Source organism: Drosophila willistoni, unplaced genomic scaffold (genome assembly GCF_018902025.1).
Source record: "Drosophila willistoni isolate 14030-0811.24 unplaced genomic scaffold, UCI_dwil_1.1 Seg307, whole genome shotgun sequence".
Taxonomy (NCBI): Eukaryota; Metazoa; Arthropoda; class Insecta; order Diptera; family Drosophilidae; genus Drosophila; species Drosophila willistoni.
This window is the reverse complement of record NW_025814261.1, coordinates 44,687-71,598: the sequence shown is the minus strand read 5'-3', so window position 1 is coordinate 71,598 and position 26,912 is coordinate 44,687. Positions and strand designations below refer to the sequence as shown.

The 26,912-nt window shown below is 38.0% G+C and overlaps 6 protein-coding genes and 1 pseudogene across 6 annotated transcripts; 2 read left to right on the top strand and 5 right to left on the bottom strand.

Moving 5' to 3' along the window:
• Positions 1-601: 601 nt before the first annotated feature.
• On the bottom strand, positions 602-2,211 carry LOC124461296. The gene is made up of 2 exons (XM_047012831.1): positions 1,911-2,211; positions 602-1,843 (listed from the first exon to the last, which is right to left on the bottom strand). The coding sequence occupies exons 1-2, from the start codon at positions 1,944-1,946 to the stop codon at positions 1,073-1,075; spliced, it is 807 nt and encodes a 268-aa protein (XP_046868787.1). The 5' UTR covers positions 1,947-2,211; the 3' UTR covers positions 602-1,072.
• A 3,004-nt stretch (positions 2,212-5,215) lies between these two features.
• On the bottom strand, positions 5,216-6,829 carry LOC124461297. Its single transcript, XM_047012832.1, has 2 exons — positions 6,529-6,829; positions 5,216-6,461 (listed from the first exon to the last, which is right to left on the bottom strand). Exons 1-2 carry the CDS (start codon positions 6,562-6,564, stop codon positions 5,691-5,693), a joined length of 807 nt encoding a protein of 268 aa, XP_046868788.1. The 5' UTR covers positions 6,565-6,829; the 3' UTR covers positions 5,216-5,690.
• A 3,011-nt stretch (positions 6,830-9,840) lies between these two features.
• On the bottom strand, positions 9,841-11,445 carry LOC124461298. Its single transcript, XM_047012833.1, has 2 exons — positions 11,145-11,445; positions 9,841-11,077 (listed from the first exon to the last, which is right to left on the bottom strand). The coding sequence occupies exons 1-2, from the start codon at positions 11,178-11,180 to the stop codon at positions 10,307-10,309; spliced, it is 807 nt and encodes a 268-aa protein (XP_046868789.1). The 5' UTR covers positions 11,181-11,445; the 3' UTR covers positions 9,841-10,306.
• A 1,281-nt stretch (positions 11,446-12,726) lies between these two features.
• On the bottom strand, positions 12,727-14,073 carry LOC124461300. Its single transcript, XM_047012835.1, has 2 exons — positions 13,788-14,073; positions 12,727-13,720 (listed from the first exon to the last, which is right to left on the bottom strand). The coding sequence occupies exons 1-2, from the start codon at positions 13,821-13,823 to the stop codon at positions 12,950-12,952; spliced, it is 807 nt and encodes a 268-aa protein (XP_046868791.1). The 5' UTR covers positions 13,824-14,073; the 3' UTR covers positions 12,727-12,949.
• A 983-nt stretch (positions 14,074-15,056) lies between these two features.
• LOC124461303 lies at positions 15,057-16,321 on the bottom strand. The gene is made up of 4 exons (XM_047012837.1): positions 16,211-16,321; positions 15,762-16,143; positions 15,227-15,701; positions 15,057-15,140 (listed from the first exon to the last, which is right to left on the bottom strand). The coding sequence occupies exons 2-4, from the start codon at positions 15,872-15,874 to the stop codon at positions 15,057-15,059; spliced, it is 672 nt and encodes a 223-aa protein (XP_046868793.1). The 5' UTR covers positions 15,875-16,143; positions 16,211-16,321.
• A 971-nt stretch (positions 16,322-17,292) lies between these two features.
• Positions 17,293-18,297, top strand: LOC124461299. The gene is made up of 2 exons (XM_047012834.1): positions 17,293-17,862; positions 17,920-18,297. The coding sequence occupies exons 1-2, from the start codon at positions 17,377-17,379 to the stop codon at positions 18,163-18,165; spliced, it is 732 nt and encodes a 243-aa protein (XP_046868790.1). The 5' UTR covers positions 17,293-17,376; the 3' UTR covers positions 18,166-18,297.
• A 1,892-nt stretch (positions 18,298-20,189) lies between these two features.
• Positions 20,190-24,283, top strand: LOC26528846 (annotated as a pseudogene).
• Positions 24,284-26,912: the final 2,629 nt, after the last annotated feature.

The following is a 26,912-nucleotide window of genomic DNA, read 5'->3' as shown; positions in this document are numbered from 1 at the left end:
TTTGTCTTCTGTATTCTGTAGTTTCGTTAGAATTTCTTTAATTTTCTCATCTCTACTTTGACAAATAATTAGGTTCTCTTCGAATGAATTGGAATCAATGGTGAGTATATGTGTGTTTCTGCTAAGCGCATCAACGTGCTGCATGCGCTTTCCGGCTCGGTGCTCTAAGGTATAGTCATAGTCTTGAAGAAGAGCCCACCGAGCTATTCTGGGAGAAAGTTCTTTCTTATTAAATGCTAACGTAAGTGCACTACAGTCCGTGACTATCTTGAACTCTAATCCTTGAAGATATATTCTAAAACGTTTCAATGAATACACTACGGCTAGTGTCTCGAGTTCGAAACTATGGTACTTTGCTTCTACATCCGTTGTACGCCTAGAAAAATAGAACACTGGATGCATCTTATTATCTTTCTTCCTCTGCAAAAGCATTGAACGAAAACCAAGGGCGCTGGCGTCGCAGTGTAACTCTGTTGGGTCAGTCGGGTTGTACAAGGCAAGTATAGGGGCTTCTAGCATTCTAACTCCTTACCACCGAACTCAAATAATTATTTTTTCTCACTGTTATCCCACTTCTGAAATTGTGGCACGTCTTTACTTTTCAATTGTCGCACAAGAACTGATTTATTGAGTTATCTTATTGCTAGCTTATTCTAGATGGTTACATGTATGTGTATGTGGATCTTATAAATGTAGATAACTGAGATAACTTGGTAGTGTGAGGATCCACTGTGGGACTTATGTATGTTAGTATGACTAGGTGATGCCTACATTTGGAAATATAATGAAATATAATAAAATAAATGTAAATTTGACAATTACTCGCAAAACATGAATTTGACAATCCAGAAGATATATTTCAACTGATAGCATCTGTTTTTAATAGTCTCAATACTGTCAGCGTCCATGTATAGATCGATCGCTTCATTAACGCATACTTTCGTAATATTATCGTTGGAGCATGGATCCAAATCGTTTTTATCGATAACAGACCATTTGTATGTTTGTATATCATTATTTTGTCGTTCGAGCATTTCAAAGATTTTACTTAAGCATTTTTCTACTTTGGGCACTATGACTCGAGCTGGTAAGAGATGTAAAAATTCCGTAAGGGGAACAGCTTCGTAATTATCTTTTTTGCAGATGACACCCAGCACCCAATCCATCGTACTCTCGTTTGCTGCCGCAACGTAAGCCTTCCACTATATTCTTGAACCGGTGTTTCTTTATTGAACTTTAGACATCCGACGTTTCTGTATCCAGCAAAGCTTTTAAAAAATTCATTCAATAGTTTGCAGAAGTCTCTGTTGTTGCAGGCGGACGCCGAGATGACAACAACAAATGACCTCTTTTCCGGGAGAATATCAACGAATGGTGCATCATTGCTTGCTTCTTTGTCCGTTGGCTGATCATCTTCCTCATCTGAACTAGAAGCACGAGATTTAATATCGCATGGACTCTCATTCTCCGCAGGTAAATCATGATTTATTTTTCGTTTCTGAGCCTGTGGTTGTATACATTTTTTGATAGATTCACTGCTGGAATCTGAACTTTGTTCCAGCACTGACAAGCTGCTGCTTACCGGCGACACAGTCTCTTTGCCCTTTTCGATCACCACAAGCCGACCCACAAAATTAATACCGTTATAGACTGATATAACCTGTCGACTGTCGTTATTTGCACCGTCCTGAACTCCTGACATTTCCAATATAAGATCGGCGTCTGCGGTATTTCCGTCTGTTGACCAAATGTCACATTGTCCGGCAGGAATCCCCATACGTTTTTCAATCTTTTTTTTCAAACTAAAAATGGTTTCATAATTGGAAATGCTAAATTGCACATCCTACTTAGGCAGAAAACGGACACTTGGTTATATAAGACCATTTATGTATATCCTTACGACTACTTACTCTCTTAGATTTTTGTTTAATGATAATTATCAACATTTTTATTATAAACTTGACTGTATTGTTTCTAGTATGAACTGTGAACTACGAGCACACGATGTCGAATGATTCAAATGCTGTGCAAACAAGGCATGTCGAATTTCAGCCAAATCCCAGGCATTCTTGGATCTCAAAATTCTGGAATTGTATCTGTCGTAGATAGAAATACGAAATTGAACGACTCAAACAGTAGGCAAGTGAAAGTGAATTTGTACTATCTAAAAAATCCTAGTTGGCCTGGCATATTTTAGCATATTGAATTGAATTAGTTCTCTCCGAAAGCTCAAAGTTCTTGTAATATACATAGTTTTAATTTAAAAAAAAGCATAAAAAGAAGTCCATTCGATTTAACTTTCGGTTTCACGTTCCTTATAGTTAAAAGTAAAAAAGTAGACAAAATTTAAAAAACCTCTGTGGTTAAAAACTGTTTCTATCCAGCCATGTTACGTCAATGGAAATATCTCATATATATATTATGAATGATTTGATGACCAATTAATGAATTTGTAATTAAAACAACTTCTTTTCAAAGAAATAAGTAGTATTTGCTATGTCTAATAAATGACAGAAGTCCATTAAAATTGAACTTAAATAAATGAGTGATAACTATATAATGCAATGTAGTGTAAATGTAAGTACTTGTCAGTTCTCATAAAATACCTAACTTACTTTAAATGAGAGCCAATGAATTGAATGCCAAAGCTTTGAAACGTACTAGGCTACTCGAATCTATTCAAATATTTCAAATTGTTTCACTTTATTTGAGACATTTAAAAACAGCCAAGCAAATAAATAATAAATCAAATTAATGGCCAAGTAAAACTAGAAATTAGAGGCTGTTCAGAATGTAATATTCAATACACCAAAAATTGAATGCGTAATTTCGAAGCGGGTGTAAAGGGATAGAGGTACAAACCCTAACCAAAAAGAGGTGATTAATTAATTAATTAATCAAAGTCTAGAAAACATTAATTAGACTATGAAATTAAATTCCAATATGCAAAAATATATTGCTTGCTAATCTACTGTATCCCCAATGGGACTTCCTTTCAGTATTGTCAATATCAGTTGCAAAATAAAATGTCACTAAAATACAATATTAATTATTACTACATACTACAATTTTAATTGGGACTCGAATTAGGTTAATTGTCATTGTTAAAGGCAGATATTCGGATAAAATTTTGACATGTTGTCGAGAATCTTAGGCCTTAGAAAAAAAACTAGATATTACTAGGCTTCATAGGCATTTTGCACAGCCATTTTTTTAATGATCATTTTGTGGCACGTCTTTACTTTTCAATTGTCGCACAAGAACTGATTTATTGAGTTATCTTATTGCTAGCTTATTCTAGATGGTTACATGTATGTGTATGTGGATCTTATAAATGTAGATAACTGAGATAACTTGGTAGTGTGAGGATCCACTGTGGGACTTATGTATGTTAGTATGACTAGGTGATGCCTACAACTCGGCTATCCTGACCAGAGAGCTCCCGATCTCTTAGCTATTTAAATTACTTAGCCCTGGCCGTATGTTTCCTATGGCCCATACTCCTTTATAAGGAAGTCTGGTTTGCTGAAAACCCTCAACATCCTCCAAAACATATCTGTCATTGCGCAGCACTTTTGTCACTCTATACGGACCTTTGAATTTGGGAATAAGTTTTTTAGACACTCCTATATGTGAGTCAAAATTCCTAACCATCACCAAATCGTCTGCCTTATACTTAACTGGATCTTTTCTTTTAGAGTCTACTCTTAACTTGTTATACGTTTGTACTTTTTCTATACTCCTACCCACCTCCTGCCTTGTTTTATCCAAGTTTCTATCTATAGTCATTCTATTTAATTCATCTAAACTAATTTTCAATGCGTCTATAACCTTTCCTCTTTGTGCAACTCCGAACAAAACTTTACTTGGATGCTGACTAATTGACCTTTGTAACGTGTTGTTAAGTGCATATTCAACTGTTTCTAATATTGTGTCCCAATACAGTCCTTTGTCCGGCTCAGTCAGTTTAGCGATCATTGGACCCAAACTTCTATTTACCCTTTCTACTTGTCCGTTGGCTTGCGGAGATCCTGTAGCGATTTTTATGTGTTTGACTTCATTTTCGACTAAAAAATCTTCAAATTCTTTTGATGTGAAGCAAGTTCCTCGATCAGAAATAACGCATTTAGGTCTACTATACGCTCTAAAATAGTCTTTCAATGCTAATACTGCCTCCTTTGACTTTGTAGTTTTCGCTGGGTACAGATGAACGAACTTTGTGAAGGCATCGATTACTACTAATATGTGCTTGTTAGATCTGCTCTTATCTATTGGACCATAGTGATCTATGTGTATGACATCAAAAGGGACTGTTTGCTTAGGAATGTTATGAAGAAAGCCTTCCTCTTTTCCATTTTTATCTGAATAAGATATACATTTTAAACAATTTTGTACGTGCTGTTTGCATTTTTCTTTAACGCTAGGGAACCAATAACTTTTCGAAATAATATCTACCATTTTGTCTACTCCAATATGGGCTAACTGATCGTGATAGCTATACATGACATGACTTTCCATTTCTTTCGGGACATAAAATAAAAGAGATTCCTTATCTTTTTTTCTGTACACTATGCCATTTCGCATTTCATAATCTTTGTCTTCTGTATTCTGTAGTTTCGTTAGAATTTCTTTAATTTTCTCATCTCTACTTTGACAAATAATTAGGTTCTCTTCGAATGAATTGGAATCAATGGTGAGTATATGTGTGTTTCTGCTAAGCGCATCAACGTGCTGCATGCGCTTTCCGGCTCGGTGCTCTAAGGTATAGTCATAGTCTTGAAGAAGAGCCCACCGAGCTATTCTGGGAGAAAGTTCTTTCTTATTAAATGCTAACGTAAGTGCACTACAGTCCGTGACTATCTTGAACTCTAATCCTTGAAGATATATTCTAAAACGTTTCAATGAATACACTACGGCTAGTGTCTCGAGTTCGAAACTATGGTACTTTGCTTCTACATCCGTTGTACGCCTAGAAAAATAGAACACTGGATGCATCTTATTATCTTTCTTCCTCTGCAAAAGCATTGAACGAAAACCAAGGGCGCTGGCGTCGCAGTGTAACTCTGTTGGGTCAGTCGGGTTGTACAAGGCAAGTATAGGGGCTTCTAGCAAATTTCTTTTTAATTTTTCAAAACATTCTAACTCCTTACCACCGAACTCAAATAATTATTTTTTCTCACTGTTATCCCACTTCTGAAATTGTGGCACGTCTTTACTTTTCAATTGTCGCACAAGAACTGATTTATTGAGTTATCTTATTGCTAGCTTATTCTAGATGGTTACATGTATGTGTATGTGTATCTTATAAATGTAGATAACTGAGATAACTTGGTAGTGTGAGGATCCACTGTGGGACTTATGTATGTTAGTATGACTAGGTGATGCCTACATTTGGAAATATAATGAAATATAATAAAATAAATGTAAATTTGACAATTACTCGCAAAACATGAATTTGACAATCCAGAAGATATATTTCAACTGATAGCATCTGTTTTTAATAGTCTCAATACTGTCAGCGTCCATGTATAGATCGATCGCTTCATTAACGCATACTTTCGTAATATTATCGTTGGAGCATGGATCCAAATCGTTTTTATCGATAACAGACCATTTGTATGTTTGTATATCATTATTTTGTCGTTCGAGCATTTCAAAGATTTTACTTAAGCATTTTTCTACTTTGGGCACTATGACTCGAGCTGGTAAGAGATGTAAAAATTCCGTAAGGGGAACAGCTTCGTAATTATCTTTTTTGCAGATGACACCCAGCACCCAATCCATCGTACTCTCGTTTGCTGCCGCAACGTAAGCCTTCCACTATATTCTTGAACCGGTGTTTCTTTATTGAACTTTAGACATCCGACGTTTCTGTATCCAGCAAAGCTTTTAAAAAATTCATTCAATAGTTTGCAGAAGTCTCTGTTGTTGCAGGCGGACGCCGAGATGACAACAACAAATGACCTCTTTTCCGGGAGAATATCAACGAATGGTGCATCATTGCTTGCTTCTTTGTCCGTTGGCTGATCATCTTCCTCATCTGAACTAGAAGCACGAGATTTAATATCGCATGGACTCTCATTCTCCGCAGGTAAATCATGATTTATTTTTCGTTTCTGAGCCTGTGGTTGTATACATTTTTTGATAGATTCACTGCTGGAATCTGAACTTTGTTCCAGCACTGACAAGCTGCTGCTTACCGGCGACACAGTCTCTTTGCCCTTTTCGATCACCACAAGCCGACCCACAAAATTAATACCGTTATAGACTGATATAACCTGTCGACTGTCGTTATTTGCACCGTCCTGAACTCCTGACATTTCCAATATAAGATCGGCGTCTGCGGTATTTCCGTCTGTTGACCAAATGTCACATTGTCCGGCAGGAATCCCCATACGTTTTTCAATCTTTTTTTTCAAACTAAAAATGGTTTCATAATTGGAAATGCTAAATTGCACATCCTACTTAGGCAGAAAACGGACACTTGGTTATATAAGACCATTTATGTATATCCTTACGACTACTTACTCTCTTAGATTTTTGTTTAATGATAATTATCAACATTTTTATTATAAACTTGACTGTATTGTTTCTAGTATGAACTGTGAACTACGAGCACACGATGTCGAATGATTCAAATGCTGTGCAAACAAGGCATGTCGAATTTCAGCCAAATCCCAGGCATTCTTGGATCTCAAAATTCTGGAATTGTATCTGTCGTAGATAGAAATACGAAATTGAACGACTCAAACAGTAGGCAAGTGAAAGTGAATTTGTACTATCTAAAAAATCCTAGTTGGCCTGGCATATTTTAGCATATTGAATTGAATTAGTTCTCTCCGAAAGCTCAAAGTTCTTGTAATATACATAGTTTTAATTTAAAAAAAAGCATAAAAAGAAGTCCATTCGATTTAACTTTCGGTTTCACGTTCCTTATAGTTAAAAGTAAAAAAGTAGACAAAATTTAAAAAACCTCTGTGGTTAAAAACTGTTTCTATCCAGCCATGTTACGTCAATGGAAATATCTCATATATATATTATGAATGATTTGATGACCAATTAATGAATTTGTAATTAAAACAACTTCTTTTCAAAGAAATAAGTAGTATTTGCTATGTCTAATAAATGACAGAAGTCCATTAAAATTGAACTTAAATAAATGAGTGATAACTATATAATGCAATGTAGTGTAAATGTAAGTACTTGTCAGTTCTCATAAAATACCTAACTTACTTTAAATGAGAGCCAATGAATTGAATGCCAAAGCTTTGAAACGTACTAGGCTACTCGAATCTATTCAAATATTTCAAATTGTTTCACTTTATTTGAGACATTTAAAAACAGCCAAGCAAATAAATAATAAATCAAATTAATGGCCAAGTAAAACTAGAAATTAGAGGCTGTTCAGAATGTAATATTCAATACACCAAAAATTGAATGCGTAATTTCGAAGCGGGTGTAAAGGGATAGAGGTACAAACCCTAACCAAAAAGAGGTGATTAATTAATTAATTAATCAAAGTCTAGAAAACATTAATTAGACTATGAAATTAAATTCCAATATGCAAAAATATATTGCTTGCTAATCTACTGTATCCCCAATGGGACTTCCTTTCAGTATTGTCAATATCAGTTGCAAAATAAAATGTCACTAAAATACAATATTAATTATTACTACATACTACAATTTTAATTGGGACTCGAATTAGGTTAATTGTCATTGTTAAAGGCAGATATTCGGATAAAATTTTGACATGTTGTCGAGAATCTTAGGCCTTAGAAAAAAAACTAGATATTACTAGGCTTCATAGGCATTTTGCACAGCCATTTTTTTAATGATCATTTTGTGGCACGTCTTTACTTTTCAATTGTCGCACAAGAACTGATTTATTGAGTTATCTTATTGCTAGCTTATTCTAGATGGTTACATGTATGTGTATGTGGATCTTATAAATGTAGATAACTGAGATAACTTGGTAGTGTGAGGATCCACTGTGGGACTTATGTATGTTAGTATGACTAGGTGATGCCTACAACTCGGCTATCCTGACCAGAGAGCTCCCGATCTCTTAGCTATTTAAATTACTTAGCCATGGCCGTATGTTTCCTATGGCCCATACTCCTTTATAAGGAAGTCTGGTTTGCTGAAAACCCTCAACATCCTCCAAAACATATCTGTCATTGCGCAGCACTTTTGTCACTCTATACGGACCTTTGAATTTGGGAATAAGTTTTTTAGACACTCCTATATGTGAGTCAAAATTCCTAACCATCACCAAATCGTCTGCCTTATACTTAACTGGATCTTTTCTTTTAGAGTCTACTCTTAACTTGTTATACGTTTGTACTTTTTCTATACTCCTACCCACCTCCTGCCTTGTTTTATCCAAGTTTCTATCTATAGTCATTCTATTTAATTCATCTAAACTAATTTTCAATGCGTCTATAACCTTTCCTCTTTGTGCAACTCCGAACAAAACTTTACTTGGATGCTGACTAATTGACCTTTGTAACGTGTTGTTAAGTGCATATTCAACTGTTTCTAATATTGTGTCCCAATACAGTCCTTTGTCCGGCTCAGTCAGTTTAGCGATCATTGGACCCAAACTTCTATTTACCCTTTCTACTTGTCCGTTGGCTTGCGGAGATCCTGTAGCGATTTTTATGTGTTTGACTTCATTTTCGACTAAAAAATCTTCAAATTCTTTTGATGTGAAGCAAGTTCCTCGATCAGAAATAACGCATTTGGGTCTACTATACGCTCTAAAATAGTCTTTCAATGCTAATACTGCCTCCTTTGACTTTGTAGTTTTCGCTGGGTACAGATGAACGAACTTTGTGAAGGCATCGATTACTACTAATATGTGCTTGTTAGATCTGCTCTTATCTATTGGACCATAGTGATCTATGTGTATGACATCAAAAGGGACTGTTTGCTTAGGAATGTTATGAAGAAAGCCTTCCTCTTTTCCATTTTTATCTGAATAAGATATACATTTTAAACAATTTTGTACGTGCTGTTTGCATTTTTCTTTAACGCTAGGGAACCAATAACTTTTCGAAATAATATCTACCATTTTGTCTACTCCAATATGGGCTAACTGATCGTGATAGCTATACATGACATGACTTTCCATTTCTTTCGGGACATAAAATAAAAGAGATTCCTTATCTTTTTTCTGTACACTATGCCATTTCGCATTTCATAATCTTTGTCTTCTGTATTCTGTAGTTTCGTTAGAATTTCTTTAATTTTCTCATCTCTACTTTGACAAATAATTAGGTTCTCTTCGAATGAATTGGAATCAATGGTGAGTATATGTGTGTTTCTGCTAAGCGCATCAACGTGCTGCATGCGCTTTCCGGCTCGGTGCTCTAAGGTATAGTCATAGTCTTGAAGAAGAGCCCACCGAGCTATTCTGGGAGAAAGTTCTTTCTTATTAAATGCTAACGTAAGTGCACTACAGTCCGTGACTATCTTGAACTCTAATCCTTGAAGATATATTCTAAAACGTTTCAATGAATACACTACGGCTAGTGTCTCGAGTTCGAAACTATGGTACTTTGCTTCTACATCCGTTGTACGCCTAGAAAAATAGAACACTGGATGCATCTTATTATCTTTCTTCCTCTGCAAAAGCATTGAACGAAAACCAAGGGCGCTGGCGTCGCAGTGTAACTCTGTTGGGTCAGTCGGGTTGTACAAGGCAAGTATAGGGGCTTCTAGCAAATTTCTTTTTAATTTTTCAAAACATTCTAACTCCTTACCACCGAACTCAAATAATTATTTTTTCTCACTGTTATCCCACTTCTGAAATTGTGGCACGTCTTACTTTTCAATTGTCGCACAAGAACTGATTTATTGAGTTATCTTATTGCTAGCTTATTCTAGATGGTTACATGTATGTGTATGTGTATCTTATAAATGTAGATAACTGAGATAACTTGGTAGTGTGAGGATCCACTGTGGGACTTATGTATGTTAGTATGACTAGGTGATGCCTACATTTGGAAATATAATGAAATATAATAAAATAAATGTAAATTTGACAATTACTCGCAAAACATGAATTTGACAATCCAGAAGATATATTTCAACTGATAGCATCTGTTTTTAATAGTCTCAATACTGTCAGCGTCCATGTATAGATCGATCGCTTCATTAACGCATACTTTCGTAATATTATCGTTGGAGCATGGATCCAAATCGTTTTTATCGATAACAGACCATTTGTATGTTTGTATATCATTATTTTGTCGTTCGAGCATTTCAAAGATTTTACTTAAGCATTTTTCTACTTTGGGCACTATGACTCGAGCTGGTAAGAGATGTAAAAATTCCGTAAGGGGAACAGCTTCGTAATTATCTTTTTTGCAGATGACACCCAGCACCCAATCCATCGTACTCTCGTTTGCTGCCGCAACGTAAGCCTTCCACTATATTCTTGAACCGGTGTTTCTTTATTGAACTTTAGACATCCGACGTTTCTGTATCCAGCAAAGCTTTTAAAAAATTCATTCAATAGTTTGCAGAAGTCTCTGTTGTTGCAGGCGGACGCCGAGATGACAACAACAAATGACCTCTTTTCCGGGAGAATATCAACGAATGGTGCATCATTGCTTGCTTCTTTGTCCGTTGGCTGATCATCTTCCTCATCTGAACTAGAAGCACGAGATTTAATATCGCATGGACTCTCATTCTCCGCAGGTAAATCATGATTTATTTTTCGTTTCTGAGCCTGTGGTTGTATACATTTTTTGATAGATTCACTGCTGGAATCTGAACTTTGTTCCAGCACTGACAAGCTGCTGCTTACCGGCGACACAGTCTCTTTGCCCTTTTCGATCACCACAAGCCGACCCACAAAATTAATACCGTTATAGACTGATATAACCTGTCGACTGTCGTTATTTGCACCGTCCTGAACTCCTGACATTTCCAATATAAGATCGGCGTCTGCGGTATTTCCGTCTGTTGACCAAATGTCACATTGTCCGGCAGGAATCCCCATACGTTTTTCAATCTTTTTTTTCAAACTAAAAATGGTTTCATAATTGGAAATGCTAAATTGCACATCCTACTTAGGCAGAAAACGGACACTTGGTTATATAAGACCATTTATGTATATCCTTACGACTACTTACTCTCTTAGATTTTTGTTTAATGATAATTATCAACATTTTTATTATAAACTTGACTGTATTGTTTCTAGTATGAACTGTGAACTACGAGCACACGATGTCGAATGATTCAAATGCTGTGCAAACAAGGCATGTCGAATTTCAGCCAAATCCCAGGCATTCTTGGATCTCAAAATTCTGGAATTGTATCTGTCGTAGATAGAAATACGAAATTGAACGACTCAAACAGTAGGCAAGTGAAAGTGAATTTGTACTATCTAAAAAATCCTAGTTGGCCTGGCATATTTTAGCATATTGAATTGAATTAGTTCTCTCCGAAAGCTCAAAGTTCTTGTAATATACATAGTTTTAATTTAAAAAAAAGCATAAAAAGAAGTCCATTCGATTTAACTTTCGGTTTCACGTTCCTTATAGTTAAAAGTAAAAAAGTAGACAAAATTTAAAAAACCTCTGTGGTTAAAAACTGTTTCTATCCAGCCATGTTACGTCAATGGAAATATCTCATATATATATTATGAATGATTTGATGACCAATTAATGAATTTGTAATTAAAACAACTTCTTTTCAAAGAAATAAGTAGTATTTGCTATGTCTAATAAATGACAGAAGTCCATTAAAATTGAACTTAAATAAATGAGTGAAAACTATATAATGCAATGTAGTGTAAATGTAAGTACTTGTCAGTTCTCATAAAATACCTAACTTACTTTAAATGAGAGCCAATGAATTGAATGCCAAAGCTTTGAAACGTACTAGGCTACTCGAATCTATTCAAATATTTCAAATTGTTTCACTTTATTTGAGACATTTAAAACAGCCAAGCAAATAAATAATAAATCAAATTAATGGCCAAGTAAAACTAGAAATTAGAGGCTGTTCAGAATGTAATATTCAATACACCAAAAATTGAATGCGTAATTTCGAAGCGGGTGTAAAGGGATAGAGGTACAAACCCTAACCAAAAAGAGGTGATTAATTAATTAATTAATCAAAGTCTAGAAAACATTAATTAGACTATGAAATTAAATTCCAATATGCAAAAATATATTGCTTGCTAATCTACTGTATCCCAATGGGACTTCCTTTCAGTATTGTCAATATCAGTTGCAAAATAAAATGTCACTAAAATACAATATTAATTATTACTACATACTACAATTTTAATTGGGACTCGAATTAGGTTAATTGTCATTGTTAAAGGCAGATATTCGGATAAAATTTTGACATGTTGTCGAGAATCTTAGGCCTTAGAAAAAAAACTAGATATTACTAGGCTTCATAGGCATTTTGCACAGCCATTTTTTTAATGATCATTTTGTGGCACGTCTTTACTTTTCAATTGTCGCACAAGAACTGATTTATTGAGTTATCTTATTGCTAGCTTATTCTAGATGGTTACATGTATGTGTATGTGGATCTTATAAATGTAGATAACTGAGATAACTTGGTAGTGTGAGGATCCACTGTGGGACTTATGTATGTTAGTATGACTAGGTGATGCCTACAATTTGGAAATATAATGAAATATAATAAAATAAATGTAAATTTGACAATTACTCGCAAAACATGAATTTGACAATCCAGAAGATATATTTCAACTGATAGCATCTGTTTTTAATAGTCTCAATACTGTCAGCGTCCATGTATAGATCGATCGCTTCATTAACGCATACTTTCGTAATATTATCGTTGGAGCATGGATCCAAATTGTTTTTATCGATAACAGACCATTTGTATGTTTGTATATCATTATTTTGTCGTTCGAGCATTTCAAAGATTTTACTTAAGCATTTTTCTACTTTGGGCACTATGACTCGAGCTGGTAAGAGATGTAAAAATTCCGTAAGGGGAACAGCTTCGTAATTATCTTTTTTGCAGATGACACCCAGCACCCAATCCATCGTACTCTCGTTTGCTGCCGCAACGTAAGCCTTCCACTATATTCTTGAACCGGTGTTGCTTTATTGAACTTTAGACATCCGACGTTTCTGTATCCAGCAAAGCTTTTAAAAAATTCATTCAATAGTTTGCAGAAGTCTCTGTTGTTGCAGGCGGACGCCGAGATGACAACAACAAATGACCTCTTTTCCGGGAGAATATCAACGAATGGTGCATCATTGCTTGCTTCTTTGTCCATTTGCTGATCATCTTCCTCATCTGAACTAGAAGCACGAGATTTAATATCGCATGGACTCTCATTCTCCGCAGGTAAATCATGATTTATTTTTCGTTTCTGAGCCTGTGGTTGTATACATTTTTTGATAGATTCACTGCTGGAATCTGAACTTTGTTCCAGCACTGACAAGCTGCTGCTTACCGGCGACACAGTCTCTTTGCCCTTTTCGATCACCACAAGCCGACCCACAAAATTAATACCGTTATAGACTGATATAACCGGTCGACTGTCGTTATTTGCACCGTCCTGAACTCCTGACATTTCCAATATAAGATCGGCGTCTGCGGTATTTCCGTCTGTTGACCAAATGTCACATTGTCCGGCAGGAATCCCCATACGTTTTTCAATCTTTTTTTTCAAACTAAAAATGGTTTCATAATTGGAAATGCTAAATTGCACATCCTACTTAGGCAGAAAACGGACACTTGGTTATATAAGACCATTTATTTATATCCTTACGACTACTTACTCTCTTAGATTTTTGTTTAATGATAATTATCAACATTTTTATTATAAACTTGACTGTATTGTTTCTAGTATGAACTGTGAACTACGAGCACACGATGTCGAATGATTCAAATGCTGTGCAAACAAGGCATGTCGAATTTCAGCCAAATCCCAGGCATTCTTGGATCTCAAAATTCTGGAATTGTATCTGTCGTAGATAGAAATACGAAATTGAACGACTCAAACAGTAGGCAAGTGAAAGTGAATTTGTACTATCTAAAAAATCCTAGTTGGCCTGGCATATTTTAGCATATTGAATTGAATTAGTTCTCTCCGGAAGCTCAAAGTTCTTCTAATATACATAGTTTTAATTTAAAAAAAAGCATAAAAAGAAGTCCATTCGATTTATCTTTCGGTTTCACGTTCCTTATAGTTAAAAGTAAAAAAGTAGACAAAATGTAAAAAACCTCTGTGGTTAAAAACTGTTTCTATCCAGCCATGTTACGTCAATGGAAATATCTCATATATATATTATCCCATTTAGCAATTATATAAGGTAAATCATTGAATTAACCACCGAAGGCAAATTGAATGCAAATATCAAAGTGCTAAATACTAAACTATTGGGGCAATGGCGAAAATTCAAATTGTCTCAGTTTGAGACATTTAAGAACAATCAAGCAAATAATAATAAATAAAAGTAATGGTGAAGTAAAACTAGAAATTCAGAATGTAATATTCAATACACCAAAAATTGAATGCGTAATTTCGAAGTGGGTGTGAAGGGATAGATGTACAAGCCCTAACCAAAAAGAGTTAATTGATTAATTAATTGCCACAAGTCTAGAAAACATTAATTAGACTATGAAATTAAATTCCAATATGCAAAAATATATTGCTTGCTAATCTACTGTATCCCCAATGGGACTTCCTTTCCGTATTCTCAATATCAGTTGCAAAATAAAATGTCACTGACTACTAGACGAACTCTAAAATATATTGTATTTATTTTTTATTATTATTACTACATACTAAAATTTTAAGTGGGACTCGAATGCATTCGAAAAATGGGCACTCGTTTTTTGCTTTTTGTCATTGTTATTTCACCTATTGTCCAGCGGAATAGCAAAGGCAGATATTCAGATAAAATTTTGACATGTTGTCGAGAATCTTAGGCCTTAGAAAAAAAAACTAGATATTACTAGGCTTCATAGGCATTTTGCACAGCCATTTTTTTAATGATCATTTTGAAATATAATGAAATATAATAAAATATATGTTAATTTGACAATTACTCGCAAAGCATGTATAGATCGATCGCTTCATTAACGCATACTTTCGTAATATTATCGTTGGAGCATGGATCAAATCGTTTCTATCGATAACAGACCATTTATATGTTTGTATACCATTATTTTGTCGTTCGAGCATATCAAAGATTTTACTTAAACATTTTTCTACTTTGGGCACTATGACTAGAGCTGGTAAGAGATGTAAAAATTCCGTAAGGGGAACAGCTTCGTAGTTATCTTTTTTGCAGATGACACCCAGCACCCAATCCATCGTACTCTCGTCTGCTGTCGCAACGTATAGCCTTCCACTATATTCTTGAACCGGTGTTTCTTTATTGAACTTTAGGCATCTTACGTTTCTGTATCCAGCAAAGCTTTTAAAAAATTCATTCAATAGTTTGCAGAAGTCTGTGTTGTTGCAGGCGGTCGCCGTGATGACAACAACAAATGGCCTGTTTTGCGGGAGAATATCAACGTATGGTGCATCATTGCTTGCTTCTTTGTTCATTGGCTGATCATCTTCCTCATCTGAACTAGAAGCACGAGATTTAATATCGCATGGGACCATTCCGCATGCATCGAACAAGGACCCTGATGATGTGTTTTCCGAGCTTTCCTCGCTCACGGTAGGGTCCACCTTATATCTAATATTCAAAAACATGCCGTATTCAACCATATTGAGTTTTCCCATTTCTTACACTTACCTCTTATTCTCCGCAGGTAAATCATGATTCATTTTTCGTTTCTGAGCCTGTGGTTTTATACATTTTTCGATAGATTCACTGCTGGAATCTGAACTTTCTTCCAGCGCTAACATGCTGCTTACCGGCGACACAGTTTCTTTGCCCTTTTCGATCACCACAAGCCGACCCACAAATTACTAGCGTTATAGACTGATATAACCGGTCGACTGTCGTTATTTGCACCGTCCTGAACTCCTGACATTTCCAATATAAGATCGGCGTCTGCAATATTTCCGTCTGTTGACGAAATGTCACATTGTCCGGCAGAAATTCCTAAACGTTTCTCTATCTTTTTTTTCAAAGTAAAAATGGTTTCATACATTGAAACACTGAACTCCACATCCTACTTAGGCAGAAAAAGGACACTTGGTTATATAAGACCATTTATTTATATCCTTACGACTACTTACTTTCTTAGATTTTTGTTTGATGATAATTATCAACATTATTATTATGAACGTTACAGTATTGTTTCTAGTATGAACTGTGAACTATGAGCACACGACGTCGAATGATTCAAATGCTGTGCACACAGGCCATATCGAATTTTAGCCAAATCCCAGGCATTCTTAGATCTCAAAATTCTGTAACTATTTCTATCGTAGATAAATTCGAAACTGATCGAGCTAAACAGTAGGCAAGTGAAAAGCTTTCACACACTTTCGTCAAGTTGGCTTTAAGTTCGTGTCTTAACTCTTTTATTTCTTGGTTGCACTGTATGCAAATGCCGAAAAGTATGCAACAATAAACTTAACAGCAAAGCAAAAAAAAATGTGTATCTTTCGTCTTAAGCAAAACCATTTGAACATACAAACGAAACAATGACAAACTCAGCACGAGTTTAAGAAAGGAAAAGTTACTGAAAATTGGTCGAATTTAGTGAATCTGCTGCAGCATGGAAAACCGAAAATCTTTTTGCGGTCTAATAAACGGCGCCAAGAGAGAATTCGCCTACATAGCAATTTACAAAGTATAAGTATTTTTTTTTTTTTTTTACAAAAAGGCTATGTCGAATAGGAAATTCATCTTTAATGGTCACGCACGTTCGCTCTGCTTTGCCACTTATTGCATTTGTTGCAGGTCTGTGTGGATGCTGAACAAGTAAATGCAACAGCTTAGAACGAGCTGCTAGTTTACAAATAAAATTGCAGCTCTTTCAAGGTGGAGGCTATGGCTAAATCTGCGGCTGCTGCTTCAAAATATGTACATTTGTATATATGTATATGTGTTGGGATGTACGTACAATTGGTTGCTTTCATTGCTTTCACGAAAGCGCAGCTCTACTGGCCAGCCGTCTCACTAATTGGCGTGATATTTAGACTAAAACAAAGAGATGTTTTTCAATTTTTCAGCAGGCGCTTGACATGCAGCCATGCCAGGCGCAATTAAGCATCAAGAAACTTGGCTAGGAGGTATATAATGCCTAAGATGCAACTGCCAGCACTCAGTCGATCATCAAAAGTGCAGCCACAGTGCAGTACCCGCCCCAGCCGTAGTTTCATTCAACATTTTGGCCGCTGCATGCCATTCAGGATAGCCGTAGGAATCACTTCGATCGAATCCCACCAGCCCAGATATGATTAAATACGTGTGGCATGTGGCAGCTCTGATGATTGTCTTCTGTTGGCTGTCAAGTGCGCGTAGTGCCAGTTATCAGCAGCAGCAATTGAATAGCCTGGTCATGGATCAGAAGCCTCAACAGCAACAGAATCGGATACAGCAGGCATCGAGTGGCACTAGTCCGGTTAGCTTTTGGAAGGACATGTCGCTGATTTATCGCATATATCAGCAATGTACTGGTGAAAATATGTCCGTTTGTCTAAAGGTGAAACTACTAACTGGCCTGGAAAAGGCTTTCCGTTCGGCAAAATCCTTGACTCTCTTCGAGGGTGTTCAGTTTGTGAGCAGCAGTCCGGACAATCAGCAGCGATCCAAGCTGCCATCGATCAGTGAACAGGATATTGAGGCTGTACTGCCGCGTGGAGTAGATGCCAAGGAGCAGGTTCTGAATAGCATGATTATGAAGCGTGTTGGCAACTTTCTGCAAGATCACACTCTACAGGTATGGCGGATCAAGCTATATGCAAAGAAATATTCAAATTTGCTCATTTATTTTCAGATTAAATTCCCTGATCTACGCGACACGGATAGCAACAATGTAGAGGGACGTAAGAAGAAGAATAAAAAGGGCAGTGGAGCTTATATAATGATTCCCTTGCTGCTTGGCCGCACATTTGTGCCAATTGCCTATGGAGCCTTGGCTATGCTGGCCGGTAAAGCCTTAATTGTCTCTAAATTGGCGCTGGTATTGGCATCCATAATTGGCATCAAGAAACTATTGAGTGGCGGCGGCGGAGGCAAGTAATCCTCTCATGAAGTTGTTGTCTCCTCTGGCGGCCATTCGTGCTGGGGTCGGGACTTTGATATGGCCTACAGCGGCTGGAAGCCGGCAAAGGATTCGGCGGGCAGCGGCAAAAGCTTGTAGACCCACCACGCGAACCCCTCCGCTTGACCCTGCATAGTGATCCAATGATGATTCCAGCCGAGCCTGCATTTGCATTTGGAGACGACAAAGAGAAGAAGCCAACCAAAGAACCGATTGCCGCATAAACTGTCTGACTTGAATGTCTAGATTAATTTGCCTAATCGATAAATTATAACATAATAACAAACTAAATGTGTGTGTTAGGTTTAAGTAAGCGCTAAATTAAATATAGTTAATTCTGCTTTAAATCACAAATAGTCTCAATATAGTAAGAGCTAAAAAGGTTTGGAGGTTTGCAAGAACCAAATACCGTCTTGTGGGTAATCCTTTTACAGACCAGATTTTTTCCCATCAACCATATAACACTGATCATGCCCCTGGCACAAACCCAAAGCCATACAGGGGTAGAGAGAGAGAGAGAGAGAGAGAGAGAGAGACACGACAATTGAATTTATGATAACAATAACAATTTCAAAAAACGCTTACGTGCGTGCTAAAAATGGTAGTTGACGCTGTAGCTGCTTCGCTTTCTACTAAACAAATATACATACATATATAAACACATATATGTATGAATCTTACAAAGTCCAGTGCAATATTCATAGATAAACCGAACTACTCTTGCTTGGAGCATTTTTGCTGTTGCTGTTGCTTTCTTTGGTATGCGACAATTTCACTTTTGAGTCGCTGTACAAAATATTAATTAGTTGCCCGTCAATTATAGAACATTGAACTTATCGTCAAGGGAACCTTTTTAATACCCACATACATATATTGACTAACATTCCCACCCAATTCGATTTAATAGAAGGCGCCCTTTACACATTTTGGTTTGTTTTTTTTGGGGATGGGACAACTTAATTGCGAATACTGATGTCATCACTGGAATATCAGTGGAACTAACTTACTCTTGGTAAGACCTTTACGCAGCACTTTCATTAATTGAAAATTACTCAAGCACATCACGGGAGGCTTGTTAACATGACGGACCTGAGATAGAGCTGCTAGCCGGAATTCAGAGTCGATGGGGCGAATGCCAGCCATGCGGAATGAAAGTGAAACTTTCAAAAGGTGTCACTTTGGTAAGATGCCACTGTGGAAAAGGGTTGGGCAGCCAGGCGACGAAATTATGGGGCTGGGACGATGACCAATCAGAGAGGGGGAGAGAGAAAAAGAGAGATGCTTTAAGTAATAATCATTTTGCTCAACTGCCAAAAATATTTCGCACAAATAATATTCAGGTCAGCACTGAAGCTTTGCTCAATTAGCAACTTTACGCACACGCGGGCAGGGCCAAGGGGCATAGAAGGTAATAATATGGAGAGAAATTACTGAAGCACATGTCTAAACGGAAGATATTTGCAAAATAATGTGAGCTAAGCAAAGCAATTTCTATTGCATAAGAAAAACCATAATCAATGGTTAGTTTTTCGTTTGTCTTTTACAATTACTTTTTATTTCACTTTCATTAAAAAAAAACATGCCCTTTGCCCATTTCTCGTGAGAATACAATTAACCAGAGTTGAATGCTACAAACAAATTCCCATCACGCATCCATCTGAGGCCACGTGAAGGTGATTTGCATAGTTATTTTTTCCGACAAGTCGTTGATTCGAGTGTTTTGCATCTGTTTGGTTTGGTGGCCATGCAAATCTGTCGCTTTCTTCTTTTGGGGCAATTGTCTAATGTGTAAATTACAGAGACGAGAGCAGCAGCAGCAGCAGACGCAAAAGACGTGTGGCAATTTAAAGCCAATGAAATACTTTTCCACTGTATCTGTATCTGCGTGTCCGACTGAAGTTGTATATAACCATCCAACGAGCCATCTATCCATCCAACCATCCATGTGCAACTGATGGCGATTGGCATACAAAACTGCAGATACACACACACACCGACACATTATGCGAGTGCTATGTGCGGGGTTAGAGTCAGCCATCAGGCTAGGCGGCGGTTTGTCACCCAATCAATATGGCTTTAGAAAAAGTAAGTCCACAACTGATGCCATTTCAAGAGTGGTCGATATTGCCTCAGAAGCTATTAAAGGTGAGAGATGGAAAGGAGGTGCAAAAAAATATTGCCTGCTGGTCACCCTCGACATAAAGAACGCTTTTAACACTGCCGATTGGGGATCTATTCTTGACGCACTGCAAAACTTTGGAGTCCCGGCCCACATTCATGCCATCACCTGGAGCTACTTCGGAAGGAGGCAGTTGGAGTATACATCCGATGCTGGAAGCGTGCTGCATTCCATATCTGGCGGGGTTCCCCAAGGATCCGTTCTGGGCCCTTTGCTATGGAACATAATGTATGATGGCGTCCTGAGGTTGACACTCTGTGATAGCTGTCAACTAATTGGCTATGCAGATGATGTTGCACTAGTCGTTGTTAAAAAAGAGATTAAGCAAGCAGAGGCTGCAGCAAACATGGCCATCGCAAAGATAGTAGAATGGCTGGGCTCCGTGGGACTCAAATTAGCGGCGCAAAAAACAGAGGCCGTTCTAATTTCAAGCAGGAAACTTGTTGAGACAGCACAAATTATTGTTGAGGGGACTACGGTCCAGTCCAAAAGAGCTATCCGCTATCTTGGCGTGTGGATAGACACTCGACTAACCTTTCGAGAACACCTAGCCAACATTCAGGAGAAGGCATCTGTATGCGTGCGTTCGTTGTCAAGGATCCTTTTAAACACGAGGGGCCCAAAACAAGAGACGAGAAAGCTGTTGACGACAGTTCACAGCTCCATTGTACTTTATGCGGCTCGGATCTGGAAATCGGCTTTATTAGTAGAAAGCTACAGCAGGGGCATACGGTCAACCCACAGACTTTGTGCACTCAGAGTCTGCTGCGCGTTTAGAACGGTATCTGACGACGCAGTATTAGTGTTAGCTGGGATGCTGCCACTTGACATTCAGGCGGATGAAGACAGTCGTAGCTGCAGCACCTAGTGATGAGCCCTCGAAGAAACTGGCACGCGCACAGGCTAGAGGCAGAAGCCTAATAACATGGCAGAGAAGATGGGATGCGTCACAGAAGGGCAGATGGACCCACCTGCTGATCCCAAATATAGAGAAGTGGTTAGGCAGAAAGCATGGGTCAGTAAATTTCTACCTAACCCAGATACTAAGCGGTCATGGATGCTTTAGGCAATATCTCCATCGCTTTGGTCACGAAGAATCGCCTATGTGCACAGTCTGCAGCGATAACAGCGTAGAAGACGCACAACATATTCTTTTCAGGTGTCGGCGCTATGAGACCCAAAGAAGGCACCTAGAACTCACTGCAGGGGCTGGATTAACGGTGAACAACCTCGTGGATTCAATGGTTGGCAGCCCACAAACATGGGAAGCGGTCAACAGCTTTGCAGCATATGTAATGCGGGATCTGCGACAATCCGAACGCATGAGAGCTGAAGCGTCGTAGAGAGAGCCACCGACCCTAGGAAGCAATTCCCACGAGGACGTCCCCTAGGATCAAGCTCCCTTTATGGCATCTTTTTCTTTTTCTTTTTCCTCTGTATATATCTATCTATACTATCTATACCTATCAATAAAGGAATAAAAAAAAAAAAAAAAAAAAAAAAAATTATGCGAGTGTGTGTTTGAGCGAGATGTGAGGCAAAAACAAACACATAAATAAAGAGCAAAATTAAAGTGAAATTTTTTTTCTTTTTCATCTTGTATTTTATTTTATTTTCCATACCGCCTGCAAACTAGTTAATTTTCTATTTTACTCCAATTTGAGATACGATGGCCGCGCACTTGTTGTGGTTGCTTTCGACCAATATACACACACACAGCATAAGTGGTGCTGCTAGTGTGGATGGTGTGGTTGGTGCTGGTTCAATTGATAATTCCCCTCTCCACATTAGCCACCACCCATCTCTCTGCGCTGTTGCCACCCCGATACCACAAAGTCACGTGTCTGCAATTTTAAATGGAGTAGCACTTTCTGCTGTGGTTATGGCTGAGATTAACATTGAAAAGCATTGAAAGTATGCCATGATGTTAGCAGAAAAAGAAAAAAAAAACCATTTGCCTAAAAGTGCCATCATATAAGTTTTTAAGCTGTCAAATGAATGCCAATAATATCGAAATAAATTGACCTTCTCCCCTTAACACTTTGTTAGCATGTGTGTCAATCTGTGTGTCTGTGTCTGTATGTGTGTGGCACATAGTTGTTAACCGTTGGTTAAGTGTGTTGACAAACAACAACAAGTTAACGGCTCTGCCAACGACAACGACAACGGCAACGGCAACGGCAACTGCGACGCATACGCACCGTCGACCGGCCTCTGTCGGGAGGTTTCGGTCTTTTGCTCTTGGCCAAGTTGGTTGCAGCCGATGCGCCTCCTCTTAACGTCTTCTTCGGGCTGTTTATTTAAATTCTAAGCTCGGCTACTGTTTCAATTCTGGTGGGGGGATTGGTAGGAGAGTGTGAAGCACTCGCATCGTGTCGCATCGTCAATGCCGATGTCTTTTCTTTTATTTTTATTTTGTCCAACGTTTCTGTTTCTGTTTGCGACGTCGCTGCTGCTGCCACTGCTGCTGCTGTCGTTGCTCTGCTGGCGGGGCATAAAACTCGATCCGCGGGAGTCTTCTATTCACAGTTTACCGGTTGCCTTCTGACCGACAGATCGAACAAGCCAATCGAGCGCAGTGCCACTCAATCAAGTGAAACAAATCAAGCCAAAAGCACTCTCAGCTAGTGCAAACATCTAAAAGGATAATATACCCCACTCGCATCTGTGTGGGGTCATTGTGTTGTGGGGTCATTGTCGTTGTGTCATTAGTGTTTGTGCAAAAACAAATATCCAAAAAATTACAATCATGTTTAAATTTGTGTCTTTTCGCGCTGATTGCCTCAACGGCGGCAGCTGCCTCCGAGTCAGACAGTCAATAGACATTGACGAGTGCCCTCAAAATGGTCAAGGATTGCGGCGACCGATCGATGGTGTTGTGCATGAAGGTGAATGCCCCCATCTCTCTCTCTCTCTCTTTCACTCTGTCATTCCTGATGTCACATGATAATATTTAAACAGGAACGTGCCCTGCATTACTTTGATACGGAAAACGGAGATGTGAGGCTGACAGAGGGCATTGCCTTGGTGAAAACCGATGATATTCCAGTAGGCCGATCCCTCAATGATGTCCAGCTGCCCGAAGAGGTGGAAGCCCGTGAATCTGAGGTCGATTCATTGCTGGTGGAGCGTGTTGCTCGCTTCTTTGGCACACACACATTGCAATTCAAGGTCCCCAAGGACTCCATCCAGGATATGCAACGTGCTTTGGAAGAGTGTAAGTTGAATAGGGTGGTAGGAGGGAATATGCGTACAAACATGCACATAGAAACGTAGAGTAGCACACATCATTTTGTGGTCCCACATAAGATATATTATTACAGAGTTGATTTTCAATTCAGATTCCCAAGCATCTCCTAGCGGTGCATTGACAACCTCCATGTCCAAGTAGCAAACTTGTTGCTGTTGACTGTTTTTGGCTGCTGTAATTAATTGCCTTTTAGTTAGCCAGTTAGCTAGGCTTACTTTCTTTTTGCGCTCTTTAGCCACAGTTTCCGATTTCTAAACGCTGACCATATAAAGCTGTCGATCCTGTTCGCTTATTAATTATTTGTGCTCCAATTGCTAATGAGCGGACAGTGGACAGCAAACTCTCCGACGATGAATCAAGCTGTAATCAAGCGAAAGTCATACATGCAAATGCATGTATCCCCCCTCCTTTCATTCCCATTTAAGCCTGCTATGGCCGCTCTGCTGCCTCTGGCTATTGGCTTCTTGGCACTGATCTCATTCTAGGCTTTGGTCATTGGCAAGATTGCTCTGCTGCTCTCGAGCATCATTGGATTGAAAGAAAGAGAATCAAAGAAAGAGAACTACGAGGTTGTTGCGCATCCGCACTATGAACACGAGCATAGCTACGGTCGATGGCTGCAAGGCAGCGAGGCTCAGAATCTGGCCTATGCTGCGTATAAGCAATAAGCATCCAAATCAACAAAAAAAATTCAGTGCAATACAAAAAGCAAAGAAAACAAATGAACAAAATCGGGAATACGTATGAGAACGTGGACTCTAACGGGGAGAGGAGCAAAGGTTCATTGCTCATTTCATTTATATTTATTTTTTTAACTTATTTGTGTAGAATAATGTCATGGAAAAATTCTATGTAAGGCTCCATTCAACAAACATTAATGACATCAACAAAAATAGCAACAGCAAAAGAGAAAGAAAACAAAGACAAGAAATCCATAGCTATTAAGTTCAATTGGCAGATGGGCGACTAAAAAGAGCTGCAGCTGGACGTGATATAAAATGGGCTGATGACAAATCAATCAAGTTCTGGGCATTTTTTTCACAAACTTAATCTAATTTTAAACAACTCAAGTGACTGCATTTTGTATAAATATACTGAGAGCTTTACTATATAGTATTTTTAAAACTTAGCGCTTAACTACTACTCAACTAAACTAACAACTAAACTAAACTAGTTTAAACTGTTGAAACTTTGTATGAACTGTTGCTGCTGCTATTATGTGCTTGGGGCTCCCACAGAGAAAAGCCCAACATGCCAGCCACCCCAGCAGCTATGCCACCCTACCAAGCAGGCCAGCCATTAATCCCCATCAGCCCTAAGAAAAGCCCATCAAAACTTGCAAATGAAATTTACTTAATCGAAAGAGAAATAAAAACTGTCGCATTAATTTGTAACCAATGTTTTGTGTAGTCTTATTTTCCCCCGCAACAAAAAAAAAAACAAAGGGGATTGCGCATACGCAACGTATGCAGCATTTTAAAGCGAAATGAAATGCTTTCCCTCGCTGAATAAAAATACTTACCAACTAAGGCGAACGAGGCCAGCGATATCAATTGCATGTGCGACACACAAAATCACAGGCACATCCACATCGACAGACAGGCGGGCAGGCAGATCAGAGACGCCACAGGTACAGAACACAAAATTTCACTTGAGGCACTGAGGCGTAGAGGCCGGGCTGCATCTGTATGAAGTTTTTCATCTTACCTGGACAGTGGAACTTACTTACTTATCGTCGTTTGTTGTAGACCAAGCTTTTTCTTTCTTTGATTCATTGTACGCCCCCTTGTCCATACAGAGAGATATCCAATGTCGCTCCAAAAAGGCCATCTAATGAAAGTCTCTTCTTTGGCTGCGACCTGGTTTCAGCATTCAAAGTGCAGCACATACGACCAGCTAAGCCTCTCCTTGGGTGTGGGTATGGTGTTCGTATCAGCAATGCAATGGCAATGTCAATGGCATGGACATGGAGCACGCCCCAAGCTTGAATTTATGGCCGTGGGCTTTTTGGCATATAAATGGCGAGAGACGCCAAAAGGTCTTCTTGCAAACATCCCGCACATGCATACTTACCATCTTTATTTTTGTTTTGTTTTTGTTTTTGTTTTGGTTTTTTGTTAAACTATTTGTAAACAATTTTCGCCCGAACTAGCCACGCCACAGTTGCACCTGGCTATGAATTTCAAGTATTGGCGGTGAAAGTGTTTATTAATACAATTTCTTTTCTTTTTTTTACTTGTTAACGAAAAATATGTACTTTTTGGTGTTGTTTTTGTAAACTGCTTTTGGAAATGTATTGCTACAAGTGACACGTTTGAATTTACTAAAGATATCCAGAGAGATAAAAAGGAAATTTTACGCCTAGCCTGCTCTACTCAAGTAAACTTCAACTGAAAATCTTCAATGTTGTCAACACTTTTAGCATGTCACGAAAACTTTTCAAGACCGCAAAGATTAAACCTTAAATACCATTGACAAATAAACAACAACAAAACTCTCTTTCACCCTCACTCAATTGGCTCATAAACTGGATGGTTTTGACGTTAGTTTGGTATACCGTGGTTTTCCAGCAACAGAGTTTATTTTACCCCATTTTACGTGGCTAATGTTGCATTTCATTAGTTAAATAAGAAAACTTTTGACGCTGGAATGGGCTATTAAGGGTGTTCAAGTGGCAGACGAGTTCGTCTAACAGATTTTAAATAAATTCCATCCTCATGCCAGCCTCTAGGCGAAATACTTTTTGTTGTTTGTCTAAAGACGTGTTGAAGTTTGTTGGGATGGCAACACCAAACTTGGCTTTTAGTTAAAACTGGCGCCGCCTAAAAGTAGGCAAGTATATTTAGTGTCTGCACAGTGGGTGAAATACTTTAAATAGGTGACAAATATCGCAGATTGTCAACGGTAAATGATTTAGATTTGCTCAGAGACATTAACAAAGAAAATAGTTGGAAAATATAAGCGAAAGTGTAATAAAAAAATTGTTATAAAATTTTTGTTTGAAATTCTTTTTCATTTTACCTACCCAATCATTTTAGTATGTTTTTTTTCTTTTGTTTACAACACGAACAAAGTAATTTAGGTACTTTTTAAAGTACATATTTTGGTATAGCAAATATACCTACTTATAAGTATTTACCATTAATAGTGAGAAACAATACAATGATATGCTTGATGCCTGCAAATTTTCAAATCCATACTTAGTGGCAAAAAAATCATATTTTTTTCCCACAGTTCTTTCAAGGTTTCACATTTAATGACTTGCTTATCCTCTTGCTAAGTGGGAAACTAATGAAC